The 18806-nt window shown below is 39.8% G+C and overlaps 1 protein-coding gene across 8 annotated transcripts in view; it reads left to right on the plus strand.

Annotated features, from left to right (window-relative positions):
* kcnj5 (potassium inwardly rectifying channel subfamily J member 5) overlaps nt 1-18404 on the plus strand; it is a 69521-nt gene extending 51117 nt beyond the window's left edge. For 7 of the 8 annotated variants that reach the window (XM_031905101.1, XM_031905104.1, XM_031905102.1 and 4 more), the window contains 2 exons: nt 10085-11034; nt 16391-18404. In XM_031905101.1, coding sequence (XP_031760961.1) covers nt 10085-11034; nt 16391-16668 — 1228 coding nt within the window. In that variant the 3' untranslated portion in view covers nt 16669-18404. The remainder of the gene's footprint in view (nt 1-10084; nt 11035-16390) is intronic. The other variant, NM_001016901.2, reaches the window with a different exon arrangement.
* Nucleotides 18405-18806: the final 402 nt, after the last annotated feature.

An 18806-nucleotide genomic window follows, 5' to 3' on the forward strand; every position in this document is an offset into this window, starting at 1 on the left:
GCAAATTGTCTCAGTATCAATGTCTACATCATAATAAAGTTAATTAAAAGGTGAACAACCCCTTTAAACAAACCTTTATGCAGAGTCTTGCAGCTGAAAAGTACTATAAATCCTCATCCAGGCTCAGTCTATGAAGTTACTTTCTCCAGTTAGGGCATCACAGCAAATCTAGAAACTATTTGACCGATAAGGAAAGAGTTGTTGCAGAATGTGAATTTACTATTTTAAGTAATGGATAATTGCATGTTATAGAAATTAAGAGGATACATTAGGAAACACAATGCCAGTAAATCAGAAATGCCATTACATTCAAACCTGTGCCTGTAAAACAGCGGTTCTCAACCAGTGGGTCGCGACCCCTTTGGGGGTCCAACGACCCTTTCATAGGGGTCGCCTAAGACCATTGGAAATACATATGGGAACCGAGACACTGCTCCTCTATGGTTGGGGGTCACCACAACATGAGGAACTGTATTAAAGGGTTGCGGCATTAGGAAGGTTGAGAACCACTGCTGTAAAAGATAATGGTAATTAACCAATAACACTTTTGTAAAATGCCATTTATACTACCACTCACATTGAACTATGTAGAATTTGTTTTGTACAAATCTAAGCAAAACTATTTCCTCTTCTATTTACAAGAAACTGGCACCAGCCCACATGCAAATTTGTGGATTTCACTATACTGCGCCTGTGAAAGTCTGCGGACAGGCAGGAGAAACCAGGAAGGTTGTTAATTATATAGAGCTAGCAGCATCAGTATCTCAGGAAGAATTTGCACAGTGTAAATAGGAGAGCAAGAACTGATAGATAGGGATAGAGAGGTCCAGCCTGCACACTGTCTGTGCTATCCTGTCTGAATTCACTTCAGTACTTTGTGCTTTTACTAGCAATAATGTAACAAGCAGAGCACAAGCAATAAACTGAACACATAGGACATCACAGCTGCCCACACAAAAGTAGTCCTAAATGTTTTCTATTTGGAAGCTGCCACAGTGTTTGCTGTAATATCTCTATGTATTAAATGTTTACATTTGAAAAGTAATGCCGACTTGGCTATATTAAAAGGGGACCTGTCTCCATAAGAAATAATTCCAAATCCTTTTCTGTCAAGTTAGTGAAGCAAAATAAAGATTACTTACGGTATGTAAATATTAAATGTATATTAAATTCCAGTAAAGATGCAGGAGTGGGGTATAGGCTTAGCACTTACCACCAGGTGCGCATGCCCCAGACCTTCAGCAGTGGGGGGGGGGAGGATATCACCAAGGACCATTGGTAAATCTGCTCTCAAGTCTGCACTAGGGCCTTGGATGGTGGCACTGCATTCATTTTCACTCTAGGTTGGTACATTGTTTCTAAAGAGGAGCGTCGTCTGGGAAATAAAATGTAGCAATTCAATGAAGGGTGCCTAACATATTAGCACCCACAGTCATTTTTGGGTTTCCTTGTTAACAACTTTTTAATTTAAGTTCTGTTTACCTTCCCTTGAAAGTCTTTTTGTCCTTTAGCAGTCCTCTTCTTTCTTCTCCTCTCAATGCAGGGCCCAGCACTCTGAAAATTTCTTTGCCAGAAAGTCTGATGCTTTGCAGTTCTCATTGCCAGGTCCTAATAATAATAAATCATATCAATAATAATCTCATTGCCTAACAATAATAAATCAGAAAGTAATTTAAGGAGGTAAATCATGCTTACATTTTACTTACTATGTTACAGAACTGCCTATTTAAAGGACAAGGAAATCAGGATTTAATGGGGGGGCAATATGTTAGGCAACCCCAGTGAATTTAAGTTTTTTACCTGGACCAGTTCATATCTGAAAGTAGGACCTGCAAATCGCATTGCCAGAAATTTGGATGCTCTGCAGCTCTCTTTGCTGGGACCTGTTAAGACTAAATGACAAAATAGAGCAAACTGAAGGGGCAATTCACCTTTAAATTACATTTAGTATGTTTCAGAAAATTCTATTATTAACAACTTTTTTATTCTCTGATAACTTCACTTGAAAGTCTTTTAATCTTTTTGCTTCTGGGGCTTTGCAGCTCTCATTGCTGGAACTTATATGCCATAGATTCGCAGCGAATTTCCACATTTCGCCAATGGTGAATTGTTTCGTGAAAGTTGCGGTCGCGGCAAAATGGGCGCAGTCACATCAAAATGGGTGCGGGCAACAAAAAAATTGTGTGACAAACATGTTTTGCTGATTTTTCGCCATTTTGTGAATTTTGCTGCCGTTTCGCCAGTTTTTTGCCAAAGCAAAACGGGACAGATTCACTCATCACTAAATAAAAGCAAACTTCCCATCACCCTGTTTTTTACTTTTCACCTCCAGTACTAAGAAAAGGGGGATCTCATAAATCAAGGATATTTAACCTACACTATACTATAGATTTATTTTATGACTGCAATGGGCAATGTACTAGTGACACCCCATCAATTAGACCACATGATTGTCAAATGGACACTAGACAAGTGACAGGCATATGGTATATATTTTATTATTTAAATATAGATAATTTAAGCCACCCCCTGATATTCCCTGTTCATCCCCAATAAAGCATTCAGTATTAAAAAGGGGAATCTCTTGCTATAGGAAAAAGCTGGAGCCCCCTTTTAGGTGATGTTTCATACATTAACATAAGCAGGTTGTCATTTACTGATACATTAGCACATGCAGGTACCAGTAATATTACTATATTAGAAGCAGCTTTATGGATATGGATTTATCTCCATATAACCATTGATTTTGAAGGGGAAGTATTTACATATACTGTATACATATATAAATCTCTTGCAACTAAATAACAATGGAATTTTTGTTATTCCATTTCATTTTCATAAGTTGTTTTGCCTGCAGCTAAAATCATAGCCAGCAACACTGCATGAGTTCAGTCTAAGGGAGGAATCTGCAGTGGCTGGTATAATCTAATTAAATGATTCCTTAGTTACAATCAGGCCCAGACTGGCAAACTGTGGATTCTGGGAAATGCCAGAGGGGCAGCTGTAAGATGCCATAGACAGTCGCTAGACAGTGGGCCTGTGGGGGCTGTTTGGGCCTTTGTTTATTGGAAAAGCCAGGGCCTATTTTAAATCCCAGCCCAGGTCAGGTTTCAATTACTTCATTTCATTCATCACCCGCAGATATGGCATTATAATCAGCTAAATTAGGTACAGTGTTCCCTCTAATTTCTTCTGGTGTGCGCAGGTCATAATAAAAATTCTTTGTGCACAGCTTAGAGTGCAACTGTTACACTTCCTTCATTTACATGAAGGAATAGATAATATTATGTTGAGACACCCTGTTCATCCACCTACATAGTGTTGGTGTTGTGATGGCGGGTGCTCTTATGTGTTTGGTGGGTCCCTAGGTTGAGGTTTTCTGGTGGGCCCCATATTCCTCAGTCCAACACTGCTGGCAGATTAAATATAAAGTTAGCTGGGAGTATATTTCTTGTGAATGCTGAGTGGTAATACTTCTTTATTTTTGATCTGCACCCAGGCAGATAAATATCCAGCATCCTTTCCCCTTGATGAAGGTCATCTTGGATTGTTTTCCTTTATGAAAATATAGAAAATGTGAAAGAGTTTACAAACCACAGTATGTATGTGTGTGTGTGTGTGTATATATATATATATATATATATAACTATATAACACACATATGTATGAATATACTGTGCGCGTGTGTGTGTACTGAAGTCCAACTTTCCATCACAACTTTTCTTTTTGTCAAATTAACTCACAGAAAAAGAAATTCTCTTAGTAGCAGCTGCTTCTGCCTCTTATTGTGACATTTGAATTAAAATAAAAGAAACACACAACTAAGGACTATATATTTAAATGGCGACATGGCAAGGACAAATTGATTATTTTGCTGCTGTCGAATTCTATTTCTTGGCTTAATCCTATAAGACATCTGTAGGGTCAAGTAGTAATTGAATTTCTGCTGAACCACCATAAATTTTGTATTCTTCTAATAAAACTAGCCACATGTAATCTGATTTCCTTTCTTTTTGGAGCTGAAGTGACTCAGAAGCAAACACAATTGATTCAGATGCCCATAGAATACATATGACCTAACTATATTGTCTTTAAAAGGGATCATCAGAACTGATCCTGCTAACAACCCGCTACAAACCCTTTGCAACGGAGCCAGAACCTACTGTGAGGCAGCCGCTACCCCAGAGAGAGCAGATGGGGCAACATAAGGTGCATAAATGAGCCTCGGAAATCAAAATGGTGCTGACTTGGGACATGTCGCAAACAGCCCTGTCCAAACCGTGAGTACCGCTGATATCGCTGCACTGACACGCACAAGTACCACGCCGGGGGCAACCCCGCACACCTCAGAACCAACCCTCCATGATGTTATGGAAGAAATTAGAGCGGCTAACAGCTCTTGCACATCGCTCATCAATACCAAAACAGAGGATATCAAGATAGACTTCTCTATCATAAAATCAGACTTGCAAAAGCTGCGTGAACGTACTACAGCAGTTGAATCCCGAGTCAGCAATTTGGAGGATTCGTGCAGAGACCTACCTAATCAGTATCGTAACTTACTAAAACTACTGTCTGAGTAAAAACCTTGAGAACCGACTGCGGCGCAGCAACTTGCGGTTTGTAAATTTCCCTGAGCGGGCAGAAGGCAACTCCCCAGAAACGTTCCTAGAAACCTGGCTTAAAGAAATATTTGGAGCCGCACAGCTCTCAGCCATGTTCTCAATTGAGCAGGAACATAGAGTCCCAAATAGGCAATCGCCTTAGTCTTAGACTTCCTTACACGGCACTCTACTTCAATTGCCTTTCTCCAAGAAACATACCTGACAGGTTCTAAAATCCTAACTCTCAAACGCCCGTGGATACGATGAACTTACCATGCCACCTACTCCACACATTCCTCAGGGGTATCAATTCTTATAGGCAAATCCGTTCACAATCTAAAGACAGACCCAAAGGGCAGATTTATTTTTCTACACTGCTACTTTTACTCATGTGAAATGCTTTTAGTCAATATTTACATCCCCCCTCCATTTGATGGAGACATAATACGCATTCTTGCTGACTACGTAGCTCTGTACCCGAGAGCTCTGGTGTTGGCGGCAGGCGACTTTAATGAAGTATTACTCCCTGAACTAGACAGGCTATGGAAACACCCTCTAAGGTCTCCCCCCAAGAGTACCCAGCTCTCTAGATTAATGGCCTCCCTAGCATTAATAGATCCATGGAGAGAAACTCATCCCGGGGTTCCCCAGTACTCATGCTTTACTTCCGCCCGCTCAGCCCTATCCAGGATAGACATGGCCTTTATTAACACAGCCACAATCCCCTATGTAGTCGATCCCTCGGGGTATATCTGACCATGCCCCACTTCAGCTCAAACTAGAGCTTCCCACACAAAATCAAGAGCCCGCGCCCCTCTATAAACCCAGTATGGCTAAACATCCTGGACAATTCCAAAACTGTAGATGACACTATAAATGACTTTATAACACTAAACCAAACAGCTGACCGCATATTACCCTTTTGGGATTCTCTGAAATCCTATATAAAAAAACTCAGTATCTGCTGAAATAACGGCATATAAGAAGCAGACACAAAAAGCAATACAAGCACTTGAGTCACAAGTTTCCCACCTGGATGCAGTGGCAGCCGCCTCTCCCTCCCCAGATAATTTAAAACTGCTTACTGAAGCACGAAACAACTACACCCAAGCCATTAAACAAAAAGCACTGAAAAAGCTTTATTTCACGAAAAATGAATATATCTGAACAAGATGAGAGGGCGGGTAGAATGCTAGCACACCTGGCCAAAGCCCATACCACCCCCCTCCAGTCCCTGCACTGAGAGACCCTCTAGGTAACCTACACACTGACCCCCAGTCGGTCCAAGAAGTGCTGGCCTAATTTTATACGGACCTGTACAAAACCAAACTCACAGCCCCAGAATCAGAAATGAATTCCTTTCTTGCCTCACTAGCTCTCCCAACACTGCCCAGAGAATACAGCAATCATCTAGACTCTGCACTTACTGAAATGGAGATACAAGAAGCTGTAAACTCCTTCCCCTTAGGTAAGGCTGCAGGGGCCGATGATATCCCCATAGAAATATACAAGAGGCAATTTTAACTCCATAACTGCTTAAGCTTTTTAAAGAAGCCATACAATTGGGCCAGTTCCCTGAATCCTTCTATGAAGCAGCAATTGTTCTGCTTCCCAAACAGGGTAAAGACCCACAACTGTGCGAAACGTTTAGGCAAATTTCTCTCCTCACAGCAGATGTGAAAATCTTTGCCAAAGTACTAGCCCGCAGGCTGAGCAGGGTAGTTACTAACATAATCCACCCCGATCAGATAGGATTTATCCCCGCAAAAACTGCAGCCCTAAACACCAGACGGCTGTACCTAAACCTAACCCACGCTCATGCCGGACTGGGGGGCAGAGTCATAGCAGCCCTTGACATTACAAAGGCGTTTGACACAGTAGAGTGGCCTTATCTCTGGCAAGTACTCACCCACTTCGGATTCGTAAAAAATATATACAAATGGGTCAGCTCCTCTACAAGTACCCTATGGCAAGCATTCACATTAACTCTCTCACTACCGCAGCCTTTGCCTTTGCACAAGGCAGGGGTGCCCGCTATCCCCCCTGCTCTTTGCCATAGCCATAGAACCCTTCGCCCAGGCAGTACGGGCGCACCCACAGATCATGGGATTTGAGTACCCTGGCTTTACTGAAAAAGTGCAACTATATGCCGATGACACGTTAGTGTACCTAGGGGACAGAGGCCCCTCCTTGACTGCACTGATTGAACTCAGGGGTTTGGTAGTATCTCAGGGCTACAAACCAGCACTGCTAAATTGGTGCTCTTTCTGATGGACAAGCAACAACCCAACGAACCCCTAGATACATGCCCACTGCAGATTTCTAACAAATTCACTTACCTGGGTATACAGATAGCTCTCCTGATATCACAATACTTTAACCTCAACATAGAGAGCCTCTTCCAGTGGGCACAAAATAAATTTAAAGCCTGGGAAACACTACCAGTGGGACCAGCGGGGAGAATCCAACTGATTAAAATGTTTCTGCTACCAAAAGTCCTGTATGCGCTATGGCATTCCCCTGTATACATCCCCAAAAAGGTATTTACCCAACTGAATTCATTGCTTAGTAAATTTATCTGGGGCACTTCCAGACCCCGACTATGCTTAACCACTCTCATGAAACCTAGAGATGGGGGGGATTGGCTCTCGCAGACATGTAAATCTATTATGTGGCTGCTCAGTTAGCACACATTTCCTCTATGGTCCATTCGAACATCTCCCCCCCCACTGTACCAACTGTGGGCTTTGGTATCTTGCAAACAGGGATCTCCCTGGCCCTCTCTACTGACCAAAAAATTACCAAGGAATGCCTCATCCATACTGACACTCCAAAACAGAATACTCCAGGCTGGGCATAAGTTAATTAAACTGGAACAATACCCACCTCAGACTCCCCTCTGGCACAATCTAGATTTCCCTCAACTGGTATCACATAACCCTCCTAGAATTTATTGCACGCACAATCTTACCACGATTGGAGATGTCTGGGCTGATAACCAAGTCATACCCCTGCAACAACTATGTGACAGCAGGTAGCTCCCACGCAATGGTTAACACACTATAAACTGTCAAGGGCCCTTACCTCTCAATCTGCTCGCTCCAACATCACAGTAGCCAATTCTCCAATAATAGACACTCTACTAATACCAGCATACAAGGGCAAGATCTCGAGCTTGTACAAACAATTGTACAAACCACAGCATATAGACCCAGAACTAAGAGCACGTGATGCCTGGGAGGGCGAGTTGGGTGCTCTCCTTGATGTTCAGTGGGAATGGATACTTACCACCCCAAAGCTGGTTTCATTTGCATATAGGCATGGCTTGTTACAATTGTATCTAATTCATTGAGCTTATTATACTGTACAAAGACAGTATGCTATGAAAGTATTAACCTCACCTTTATGCCCGAGATGCGGCTCCGAGGCCGCTACACTAGTACACACTCTATGGAGTTGCTCGAGCCTAAAACAATATTGGGACGAAGTTACAGGGTGGCTTACAGCTGCAATTCCGGGCTGGGGCACGGGTACTGCTAGAAACTGCCTACTAACAGTGGACTTAAATGAAAACCTTGACAGCCATACAAAAATGTTTATTTTGAAAGCTATGTTCCACGCCAGGAGAATACTCACCTTGCATTGGAAGGACCGGATACCCCCAAAATCGCAAGAATGGAAAAAGGCCATGGACGAAACTGCAGCCCTAGAACGGACTATACTGGACAAAAGAGGGAAAATACTCACCTTTATGCAAATCTGGTGTCACTGGACCGACTGCCTCGGTACCCCAGTCCCCTTCCCCACAGGAGATCCCCTATTGATAACAACCCCTCCCCCGTAAAGCCTCCTCAGATCCCAACCCCTACAGGACTCTCTGGTTTTGAACCTTTATTAGTACCAACACATAATTTATGCCAATGTTGTTTTTGACTATTTGGTTGTTCAATAAAGATATTGGTTGATAATAAAAAAAAAAACATTGTTTTCAAGAAACGTTTGGAATAAATTTGAAAACAGCACAATCTTGTTGTAGTATATAATATACCCCTTTATTTCCCTTTTCCTACCACCTTCAAATATCAAGATGCACACAGCCACTCACTTTCTCAGAACATCCTGAACATGGATTGAATAGATATTGTTTCACTTTATATGGTAACTTACTATATGGATGTTCCGAATTACCCTAGAGGCCTAACTGGCCAATGTTTTTGCTTAGTGAGCAATGTTCCATTGAGCAGATCAATGGTGTAACCTGTATACGTTTCTGGTTCCACAGCAAAATCACTTAAATAAATATGTAAAACTGCTTATGAGTCAGAGGCCCATTGAGCCCCCAGCAGTCACAATATGTGCATCCTCTGTGTGTGTACTTTATATAGTCAAAATAAATCAAAGTGTTTATGAAAAATCAAACACAATGCAACTCTACATGACCAAAGCTTTGGATTTCTTTTTGATTTATATTGTTGAGACCTGAGAGTAAAGAATTGGCCACTATCTGCAAGTAGTTCTCCTTCAGGTGCTCGGTTTCCTCCTACACTCCAAAAATATACAGGCAAGTTAACTGGTTCCTGAGAATATTAGCCCCAGAGAGTGTAATAGGGACTTTAAAATGTAAGTGCTATGAGGCAGGGACTGATATGAATCATATGTAATCCCTGCAAAGTACTCGTAAAATGCCTTGTTGGTTCTTTATAATTAGCAGACAGTGTCAGACTGAGATGGCAGGGGCCCACCAGAAAACCCTGAACCATGGGCCCACTCTCAAAACTTCAATTCTTCCTCTCCTCCCTCAGAACCTTTTATTATCCTAGTCTATTTTCTCTACATACTATACTCTATTCTTCCATCCATCAAGCTTTCTTGTTCCCATAATGAAACAGGAAATGACTATGAAAGAGGCTAAATAGTTAGAAGCAAGAGGGCCCACTGACACCTGGGCCCACCGGGAGTTTTCCTGGTATCCTGGTGGGCCAGTCCGACACTGTTAGCAGAAAAAGATTGTATTTTATATTGTCAAGACTTGTGAGTGTGGCATTTTTATCTATATCTAGTATTGAACAATTTGTTCCCTGTGTTATAGCAACTTATTCAGTGCAGAAAATAACTGTATGTGACATTTCTTGCCATATGCAGCTTAGATCAGGGAGACCAGACTCCAACAGGTTATAGCAGCCATTAGCATTTTGACTACATAGGTCAGGGTGGCATTTGACTGCTCATGGCAGTTTACAACACATTCTGCTGGGCTGCCACCATTCTCTGGTAAAGATGACAATATTTATCACTTGCCTGACAATCATGTTATTTAAAATTAAAATTGCAAAATAGATCAGAGTTCTGGGAATCCTTTTAAATTCCCCAGTTCAGTCTATAATAAACCTGCCTCTAAATATATATGTATGTCTTTATTCTGTATTCTGTATGTCAAAAGCTTTTAGAAACAAATTTGATGTTTTTTTGTTTCCCTACAGCATTCATTCTATCATGGCAAGGGATTTAAGGGTCTCTATGAATCAGGACTTAGAGGTTGATATTACACCCAGAGAACCCAAAAAGTTACCAAAACAAGCTCGAGAAGATCCAACACTAACAATTGACCGTACACATCTACTGTCTGAGCATAAGAAGCCAAGGCAAAGGTATATGGAAAAGGATGGAAAGTGCAATGTACACCATGGCAATGTCAAGGAAACCTACCGGTACTTTAGTGATTTGTTTACTACCCTAGTGGATCTCAAGTGGCACTTTAGCTTGTTTATCTTTACACTTGTATACACTGTCACCTGGCTTTTCTTTGGCCTTATCTGGTGGCTCATTGCATATATCCGAGGAGATCTGGACCACTTGGGCGACAAAAACTGGGTTCCATGTGTAGAAAATCTTAATGGATTTGTTTCTGCATTTCTTTTTTCTATTGAAACTGAAACTACAATTGGTTATGGCTATCGGGTTATCACAGAGAAATGCCCTGAAGGAATTGTTCTGCTTTTAGTTCAAGCCATATTGGGTTCAATTGTTAATGCCCTGATGGTAGGTTGCATGTTTGTAAAGATTAGCCAGCCAAAGAAGCGTGCTGAGACACTTATGTTCTCCAATAATGCAGTCATTTCATTAAGGGATGGAAAACTATGTTTAATGTTCCGTGTTGGGGACCTCCGAAGTTCTCACATTGTAGAAGCATCAATCCGGGCAAAACTTATTAAATCCAAGCAAACTAAAGAGGGTGAATTTATTCCACTTAATCAGACTGATATCAACGTGGGCTTTGATACAGGTGACGACCGTCTCTTTTTGGTCTCTCCTCTCATCATTTCACATGAGATTAATGAGAAAAGCCCATTCTGGGAAATGTCTCGGACTCAGATGGATATAGAAGAATTTGAAATTGTGGTTATCCTAGAGGGCATGGTGGAAGCAACAGGTAAGTTACATTTGTTACTAAAAATTTTGACTGGCTAACATACTGTAATTGTAGATTAACAGTTAATATAAAGGCATTGTATTTCAGCAGTCACCTATTTTGATCAGTCCCTACATAATCTATCCACCAAGCCTTGTGGTTTTCAATTTCCCCAAATTCAGAACCATTGTCAGGAGCACTGTGTCAGCCTCTGATGCTGTGCTGAACTGTAAAAACCTTCCGTAGACTTAAGAACTGTTGATGCCTGTGAACTAAAGCATCACACAACTCCCAGCCCAGCTCAACAGACATATCCAGTGCTCTTATGAAGTCTGTCACCATATTGAATAGAACAGGTAATGCTGGGCTGAGCGAGTTAGCTAGAGGCCTATTAAAAAATAAATAAATATGCAGGGTATAGTGGTACGAGTCCTATATTTGATGTATGTATAATACAAGAAATGCATGTTGCCCATAGTTTTCCTCTCCCTCCCTGCTTACATCTGTGCAAATAAAGTCAGTTCATCTTCTTTCTCACATTCATGAATCAATCAAATGTTCCTGTAAAATAACAGAAGACTAAGACTTTCATGCCAAGGAATTCATGGGTGTCCAATGAAAGTCATACAATTTATAAAACAGACAACCCCTGCAATAATACCTACATTATTCAGTTTTGAAATTACTCCCTTTCTTAACAAGTGATGCAAATACAGGCATGGGATATGGTATTCAGAAACCCATTATTCAGAAAAAAAGAGTCATCTCTTATAGACTCCATTTTAATCAAATTTAATTTTTTTACAAATATTCCCTTTTTCTCTGTAATATTTAAACAGTACCTTGTTCTTGATCCTAAATAAGCTGCATGGATCAATATTGATAGCAAAACCATCTTATTGGGTTTATCTAATTTTTAAATTATTTTTAGTAGAGATCCAATGATTTTTTTTTTGGAGATCCAAATTATGAAAAGACCCCTTATCTGGAAAACCCCAGGTCTTGCACATTCTGTATAACAGGTCACCTACCTGTATAAGGCATACAGTGGCCTTTTTTCTTGTAAATGTTAAAAACCACTGCACTGCATTGTACCAATACATGAGTATTCATACAGTAAACATACAGCTTTATATGCAAACCACACATTGCTGATGAGAGGTGGTGAAGGGGGACATGGTGAATTGCGCACTTGCTCACAATGGTTGTTTGCACCATGAAGGATTGCAGCAAGTGTTGCTCCTGCCATAAGGCAAGGTGAGAAACTACTAGTTACCAGTTGCCACCTCTCGTAACATTAAGAGCCAAATTTCCATTTTTTGAAACGAAACAATTCAGCACAATAGTGCTCTCTGCACTAGTGACGACCCCACCCCAGGACCTGCTCTGACATGTAAGAGGTAAGCACAGAGTGGGTAATTGGCGGCAGCGTTGGGACTGCTGCTGCCTGAGGCAGAAACGCAGCTGATAGCAACATAGTCAAGAGTCAGTGGAATTGCTGTATAGGACTGCCCATAGGCTCAGACTTTGTATTAGCGTACAGCAGTTCCCTAGAAATTAGAATATGTTGATCAACAAAAATAGATGCCTGCAGTGTTTCCCATGTAGTGACACTGACAACGCTACTAGAGAACACTGCAGAAGCTTAAGGCCTATGCCCCAAAGAAAGAGTTAGTCACCCTTGATAAGAGTAACCAGTGGAAAGGCGTATGCATCACTTCAGCTTTCCAAATTCAAGCAAAGTTGCCTGCAGGAGGAAACTTTGTGTGACTCTGGAAACGATTTGTAGGCCTTTCACCAGAGACTCCTATTTTTGCCAGTGGAGAGGCATTTTGGAGCAGTTAATCACCCGCAATAGCAAAAATCTATTGCGAGCGACTGACTCGATTTACTGCCAACAGATTAGCCACATTAGTGCACTATACTTATTCTGCAGAAAGCTTTACTATACCTGAGTAAACAGCCCTAAAAGCTCCCTCTGTTTGCTTAAGATTTTAGCTTGGTCTCAGTAGGTTCCGTGCTGCACCTCTACCTGCTGGTAGCTCAGATCACACATTTTGATTGGAGGGGGGGCAGGAGAAGGGAGAGAGCTGCCAGACTGGGGACTCATAATGAAGGATTTTACTGAGAGATGAAGTCTGATACCGAAGTACATGTATAAACAAAAGAAGACAAGAAATCCTGTGTTTCTTTTGATAGAGGACTCAGTGCAGCTTTTCTGTGCTTATAGCTGTATTTACATAGACCTTTTTGATAAAGCTTACTTAGTTTTTACCTTTCCTTCTTCTTTGAAGGGACTTGTCACCCTAAAAAATAATGTCAAACCCTTTGTTATCAAGCAAAATGAACATTTAAAATTTTGTTTCCTTCAGTCTTGGAATTTACAATCACAGCAAGCAGGTTAAGATGCTTGATACCACCTCAAAATCTTGTTTATGCACCAGAACGGGGAACCTGATGCCCATTCACAGGCTACACAGTTATAAGCAGTGAGCAGAGAGGGAAATGAGAAGTGTTAAGTGGCATCTAGGAAAGTGAAAGTAATTGACAGCTGTGATTTGTTTTTATACCCTTATAACAGTTATTGATGTTTTGGGGTGAAAGTGGGGTTTATTTTCAATTTGAAAAGGACTTTTATTATACAGCTTTTAATGTCTAGGTGACAGACCCCCTTTAAGAGACTTTTGTGCCACACCAAATTAAATACTCTTCTGGTCCATTTTTTCTCTTGAGAGTTTTGAAAAGGCTTGACAAATAACATGGTATGCTTCTAAAAGTGTCAATATTTACCAATAAGGTAGCCCTTCCTTTTCACAATCCTTTTGAAAGGGCAGTGTAGCTACATAAAGATAGATGAACTGAGTTTAGTTGTTAACAGTGCATGGATTTTGCTGTTATCTATAACTCTTTTGTAGCCAGGCGGTCCTGCTCTCTCTAGTGTTCATGTATTTTGTATTCTCTCATCCTATTGATCAGTATCTGCTATGTTGCCTAAGTTCAGTATACTGCTAGATCATATACAGTACCTGAATTCCTATACTGAGAAATTAGAAGTTTCTCCAATATGAAGCTATAGACAAAAAGTTTACCCAGGTGCAGTAACCCTTTGTAACCAATAAGATGTTTAGAGAAGTCATGGAAACAGGGGCCCCTTCTGTGTTAGAGGAGTTGTCCATTAAGCCAGCAAGAGCAGCATCCATTTCATCTGTGGAAATAGTGTGCAAGTACTGTAGCTCTCTAGGTAACACCATGCCTAAGTGTAGGGACACACAGATGGAAAGGGACTGTTCCTTATCCTATTTCTTATCCTTGAGAAGCTTCCATTGGTGGAGGATCCATTTAACTAAGGTTTGTCTCTACTAGTGAGAACCTTTTACAGCTTATATGGTGCTTGTTCTTCTGTACATGCATAACCATTACTATACCATATGTTCTATATTGTCTCAACATTTCTTGTATATGAGCAGTGGTATAAGGAGTGGTGAGGAGGCAGGAAGCGACTTGAGTCCCGGTAGAGATTGCAGCTCACATATGCACTGGTGCCCAGCCCAGGTTATTACTTCCCTATATAAACACTGCTTATATAAGGTTTCTTGGTTTCAGAACAAATATACATTTTTCAACATAGATTTTAGAAATAGACATGTGCAGTTTCTGTTGTCCAACACTTAATTTTAGACCTGAGAAATGACACATCTAACTAAGTAAGGTAGGAGGTTACAGCAGGCACACCTATATATAAGCGTACATGGAGTGAAAGCTTGTTAGCAACACTGACATGAAATCCTATAAATCACTTAAAGCACCACTGGCTTCCAGGTGAGCCCTGGAGTTAAAATATTTCTGCATTTCAAGGGACATTAAGCAGGCCAATAAATAACATGAGCTGTTCAAAAGCTGGTGAACCAGAAGCAGCAGGAAATACTTTTTTTTAACCTTTTCTATAAAGGAGTGAGCTGATTAAGCCCTATTCATGCCACAAGAGACAAAATGTATCAGTTCAAGGCCAGTAATTAGAATTTGGCCTGTATGTAAGTGATTTATTAGAAACATATTACTATATATGTGTGTGTGTGGCAGTAGGTAAAGCCTTTCACTTTGCTCTTGTGGATAAACCATGAAATATATAATACAAAATTGAACTCCAGAAGTGATTGCAACTACAGAATATTAATGGGATGTGGGCAGATGTTTCAGAATAGGCCTGGCTCTCATATTCAGGTTCTACATAACTTCTGTTGTAGCTGACTTAAGTAGTTAAATATGGAATTTTGGTTTGGTGTCTTTTTATATAGTACCGCTTTATTCAGGCCATAAAAAGGTAAGTGATGTTAAAATCACATTCCGAGGCCAGTATATCATATTTTGAATAAAGAAACTGAATCAAATACATTTGAAACTATACCTTGAATATTAAATATACACCTCCCATTGACGTAAAGGGGTTGTTCATCTTTAAATTAACTTTAAAGGAGAAGGAAAGTCATTTTGGCATTTTACTGCCAATAGATTCGCCACATTAGTGCCACCTAGAACACTATATTTATTCTGCAGAAAGCTTTACTATACCTGAGTAAAGAGCCCTAGAAGCTTTCTCTGTTAAAATTACAGCTGCCATTTTGCTTTTGATAGAGGACTTAGTGCAGCGTTTCTGTGAGTGCTTATGGCTGTATTTACATGCTATTCTGAAGCAATTTGCAATCAGTCTTCATTTGTCATTATTTCCAGTTTTTGGATTATTTAGCATTTTGTTCAGCAGCTCTCCAGTGTAAAATTTCAGCAGCTATATGGTTGCTAGGGTTCAATTTAACCTAGCAACCAGGAGGTGATAAAAAAGAGAGACTGGGTTATGAACAGCCCAGGGCCTGAGTAGGTCATAAAAGTTCACTATAACAATAAAATTGTAGCCTCATGGAGCAATAGCATTTTGGCTGCTGGCTGCCATTTGAGTAAGAAGAGGAAGGCAAATAATTCAAAAACGTAGGAAAAAAAAATAAAGACCAATTGAAAAGTTGCTAAGTTTAGGCCATTCTATAACATATTAAAAGTTAACCTAAAGCTGAACCAGACCTTTAAATGAAAACTTTTTTTTGTATTTTTATTTTTTTAGTCATTGAGTTCTTCTTGACTTACTATATGGACTTTCATACTGAGGTCATAGGTCATAAATGATTAGTAAAGATTAAGGCTGATTGCACATTGCCTTGCAGTGTTTACATTGTGCTACTGTCCATATCATACTAATAGTTAGTTTTAAGGGGTTACCCTTTGGATTTACATGTCAACAGCAGAGATTTCTGGAATTGGGTACTTCTAATCTGTTGCAAAAAAATGCTGAATATATGTTAGTAGTCACTCAGTTTTCTCTCTTTTGTAGGGATGACATGCCAAGCCCGATGCTCGTATGTGGACTCAGAAGTTCTTTGGGGACATCGCTTCACCCCAGTCCTCACTTTGGAAAAAGGATTTTATGAAGTTGACTATACCAGCTTTCATGATACCTATGAGACACCTACACCAAGTTGTAGTGCCAAAGAGTTAGATGAACTTCACCGTGGAGAACACCATACCTATACCTATGCACAAAGGAAGAACAGTGCGCAGAATGGGGCCCCTAGGTCAGAGGACTTAAACATAAGGACACAGACAGACTGAAATTTGGAAACATTTCTAAACATTTATATGCAAAACACTAGAGCAATTTTTTTATGTTCGCCTGTACTCAATGTGTAATACTGCATATTAAAGTAAATCTTGATGAAGGCCTTGGATCAATACTCAGTAAAAACATTATTTATTAAATCAGTTTGTATATATTGGGAAAAGCATTTAAGTAGTTCCTGTCCTATTTTTTCATTATCTTAATTGTTTATATAGCCACAGATAACTGATGGTTTATTTACATTGCAAACACTACAAAAATGACAAGACTAACGAGTTAGCCATTAAGCACAAGGAGCAGTGGAGGTCAGTGATTATAGTGGGTTTTCTCTATGCAGGAGCAATATCTATTGTAGCAGCCTAGAATATAAGTAGTCTCCTTACTATAATAGAGGTGTCCCCTTTTCAATATTTGTCCACATGCACAATTTAAGGGAACACAGACTTGTTTCTTACAGTACATAATTCCAATTTGCAATATCCTCCGTAATTCCATGCTGTCTCAGAGCTTGTGTCAACACATTGTTAATAGTACATGCTTAATCATTTATAACCCCTGGTATTTGGAAAATACAATATAAAAGGTTCTCCACCTTAAACCTAAAGAGCTTTCTATCTTTGTAAAGGAAAAAATGTGATTGAGAAAAAACAAGCAAGGCAAAATTTAAGTGAGAGAAAGCATTCACTTGCATTTTTACCTTCTACCTTATCCTCCTTAGTATAAATTTAAAACATCAGACATTTTATTTTCCAATATTCCATGATTTATGTAGAAAAGCTTAGAGGGTAATGTAATACAAATTTGTAAGAGGTCTAGTAAAACATAACAGCCAAGAAGGTGGTATTGAGTAAATTATTACTCGGGTATATAAAACCTGAATTTGTATGTAACACAGCTGGCATTTGGTGGGCTTCTTGTTAGCATTTGCTTCCACTCCAGCATTTTGTATTTTTGTTGTCAAATGTGCTTCATACATTTGGAAATGATAAGGTCACATATTAATTATAAAACTCCACCATTTAAATATTGTGCCTTAAGTGTAATATACACGCCACAATACAGCATGAGTTTTATTTAGTTCATATTTTTTGGTGTTATTGTAGAGCACTATTGTATTATGAGTAAGTGTGCTTTAATGATGTTATTAATTGTGCACTACCCACATCTCTAAATATACACTGTTATTGTGGGAAAGGACACAGTTCCTATGGTATCTGCCCCCCCCTTCCTCATTGTATCCCATCCACCAATACAATAAAAACCTTTATACTACAGAACTAGGCACCACAACTTTAATTTGATTTCTATTTACTTTACAGGTTAAAACTGCTATTTATATTAGCTGTCTAAAGGGAATGTTGAAGCCAGAAGCCATTGATGATATGTGTTTTGTAAAAAATACTTATCCATAGATTATTACTAATGAATACTGTGTGCCTGCTACTGGCCCACCATAGAGTGCCTGAGATATCTGGCCAGGTTTATATGATTAATTAAAGTGACATAGGTGTGGGTGGTGGAAAGAGCTAATAGTTCCACTATTGGAAAAACCACAGAATATGGTTGATTAGACTGTATCACTTGCTTGTATCACTTAGAGGGGTGGAGAAGGAATATAACTATGTGCTGTAGGATCAGCTACAATTTTTTACTGTTATTTTTTTTTTATACAATGCTCTACACTATCACAATGCAATGGTGTTTCTGAAATAAACTTTGTTAAAACTCATTCTGCTTCCCCTATATTTTTATTTAGAGAATTGCTGATTCTTAACAGCCTTTCTAACAAAAAGCATTTTCTACTTTGTCAGTTGAAATTAGCTGTCTTAGAATATTGATCTAACTGCAAAGCTTAGTGAAGCCTACATTGCTAACTAAGGGTGAGAGATTGCCTACTGTAATTGATGACTCTGAACTTACATCCATAGGTTACGGGTTAAGTGGTCGACTTTGGATGTCAGATTCTCCAGCTGATATTGTCCTTGAATTAAAAACATGTCTATGTAAAAAATAGGCATCCATCCATTGCAGACACTCAATAACAACCATGCAGTCATTTGGGCACTAGGAATACCTCTAGTAAGATGGGAAAATGACAACCCTATACGGTATGTCTCCTTCAGGTTCTTCA

This window comes from Xenopus tropicalis, chromosome 7 (genome assembly GCF_000004195.4).
Source record: "Xenopus tropicalis strain Nigerian chromosome 7, UCB_Xtro_10.0, whole genome shotgun sequence".
Taxonomy (NCBI): domain Eukaryota; kingdom Metazoa; phylum Chordata; class Amphibia; order Anura; family Pipidae; genus Xenopus; species Xenopus tropicalis.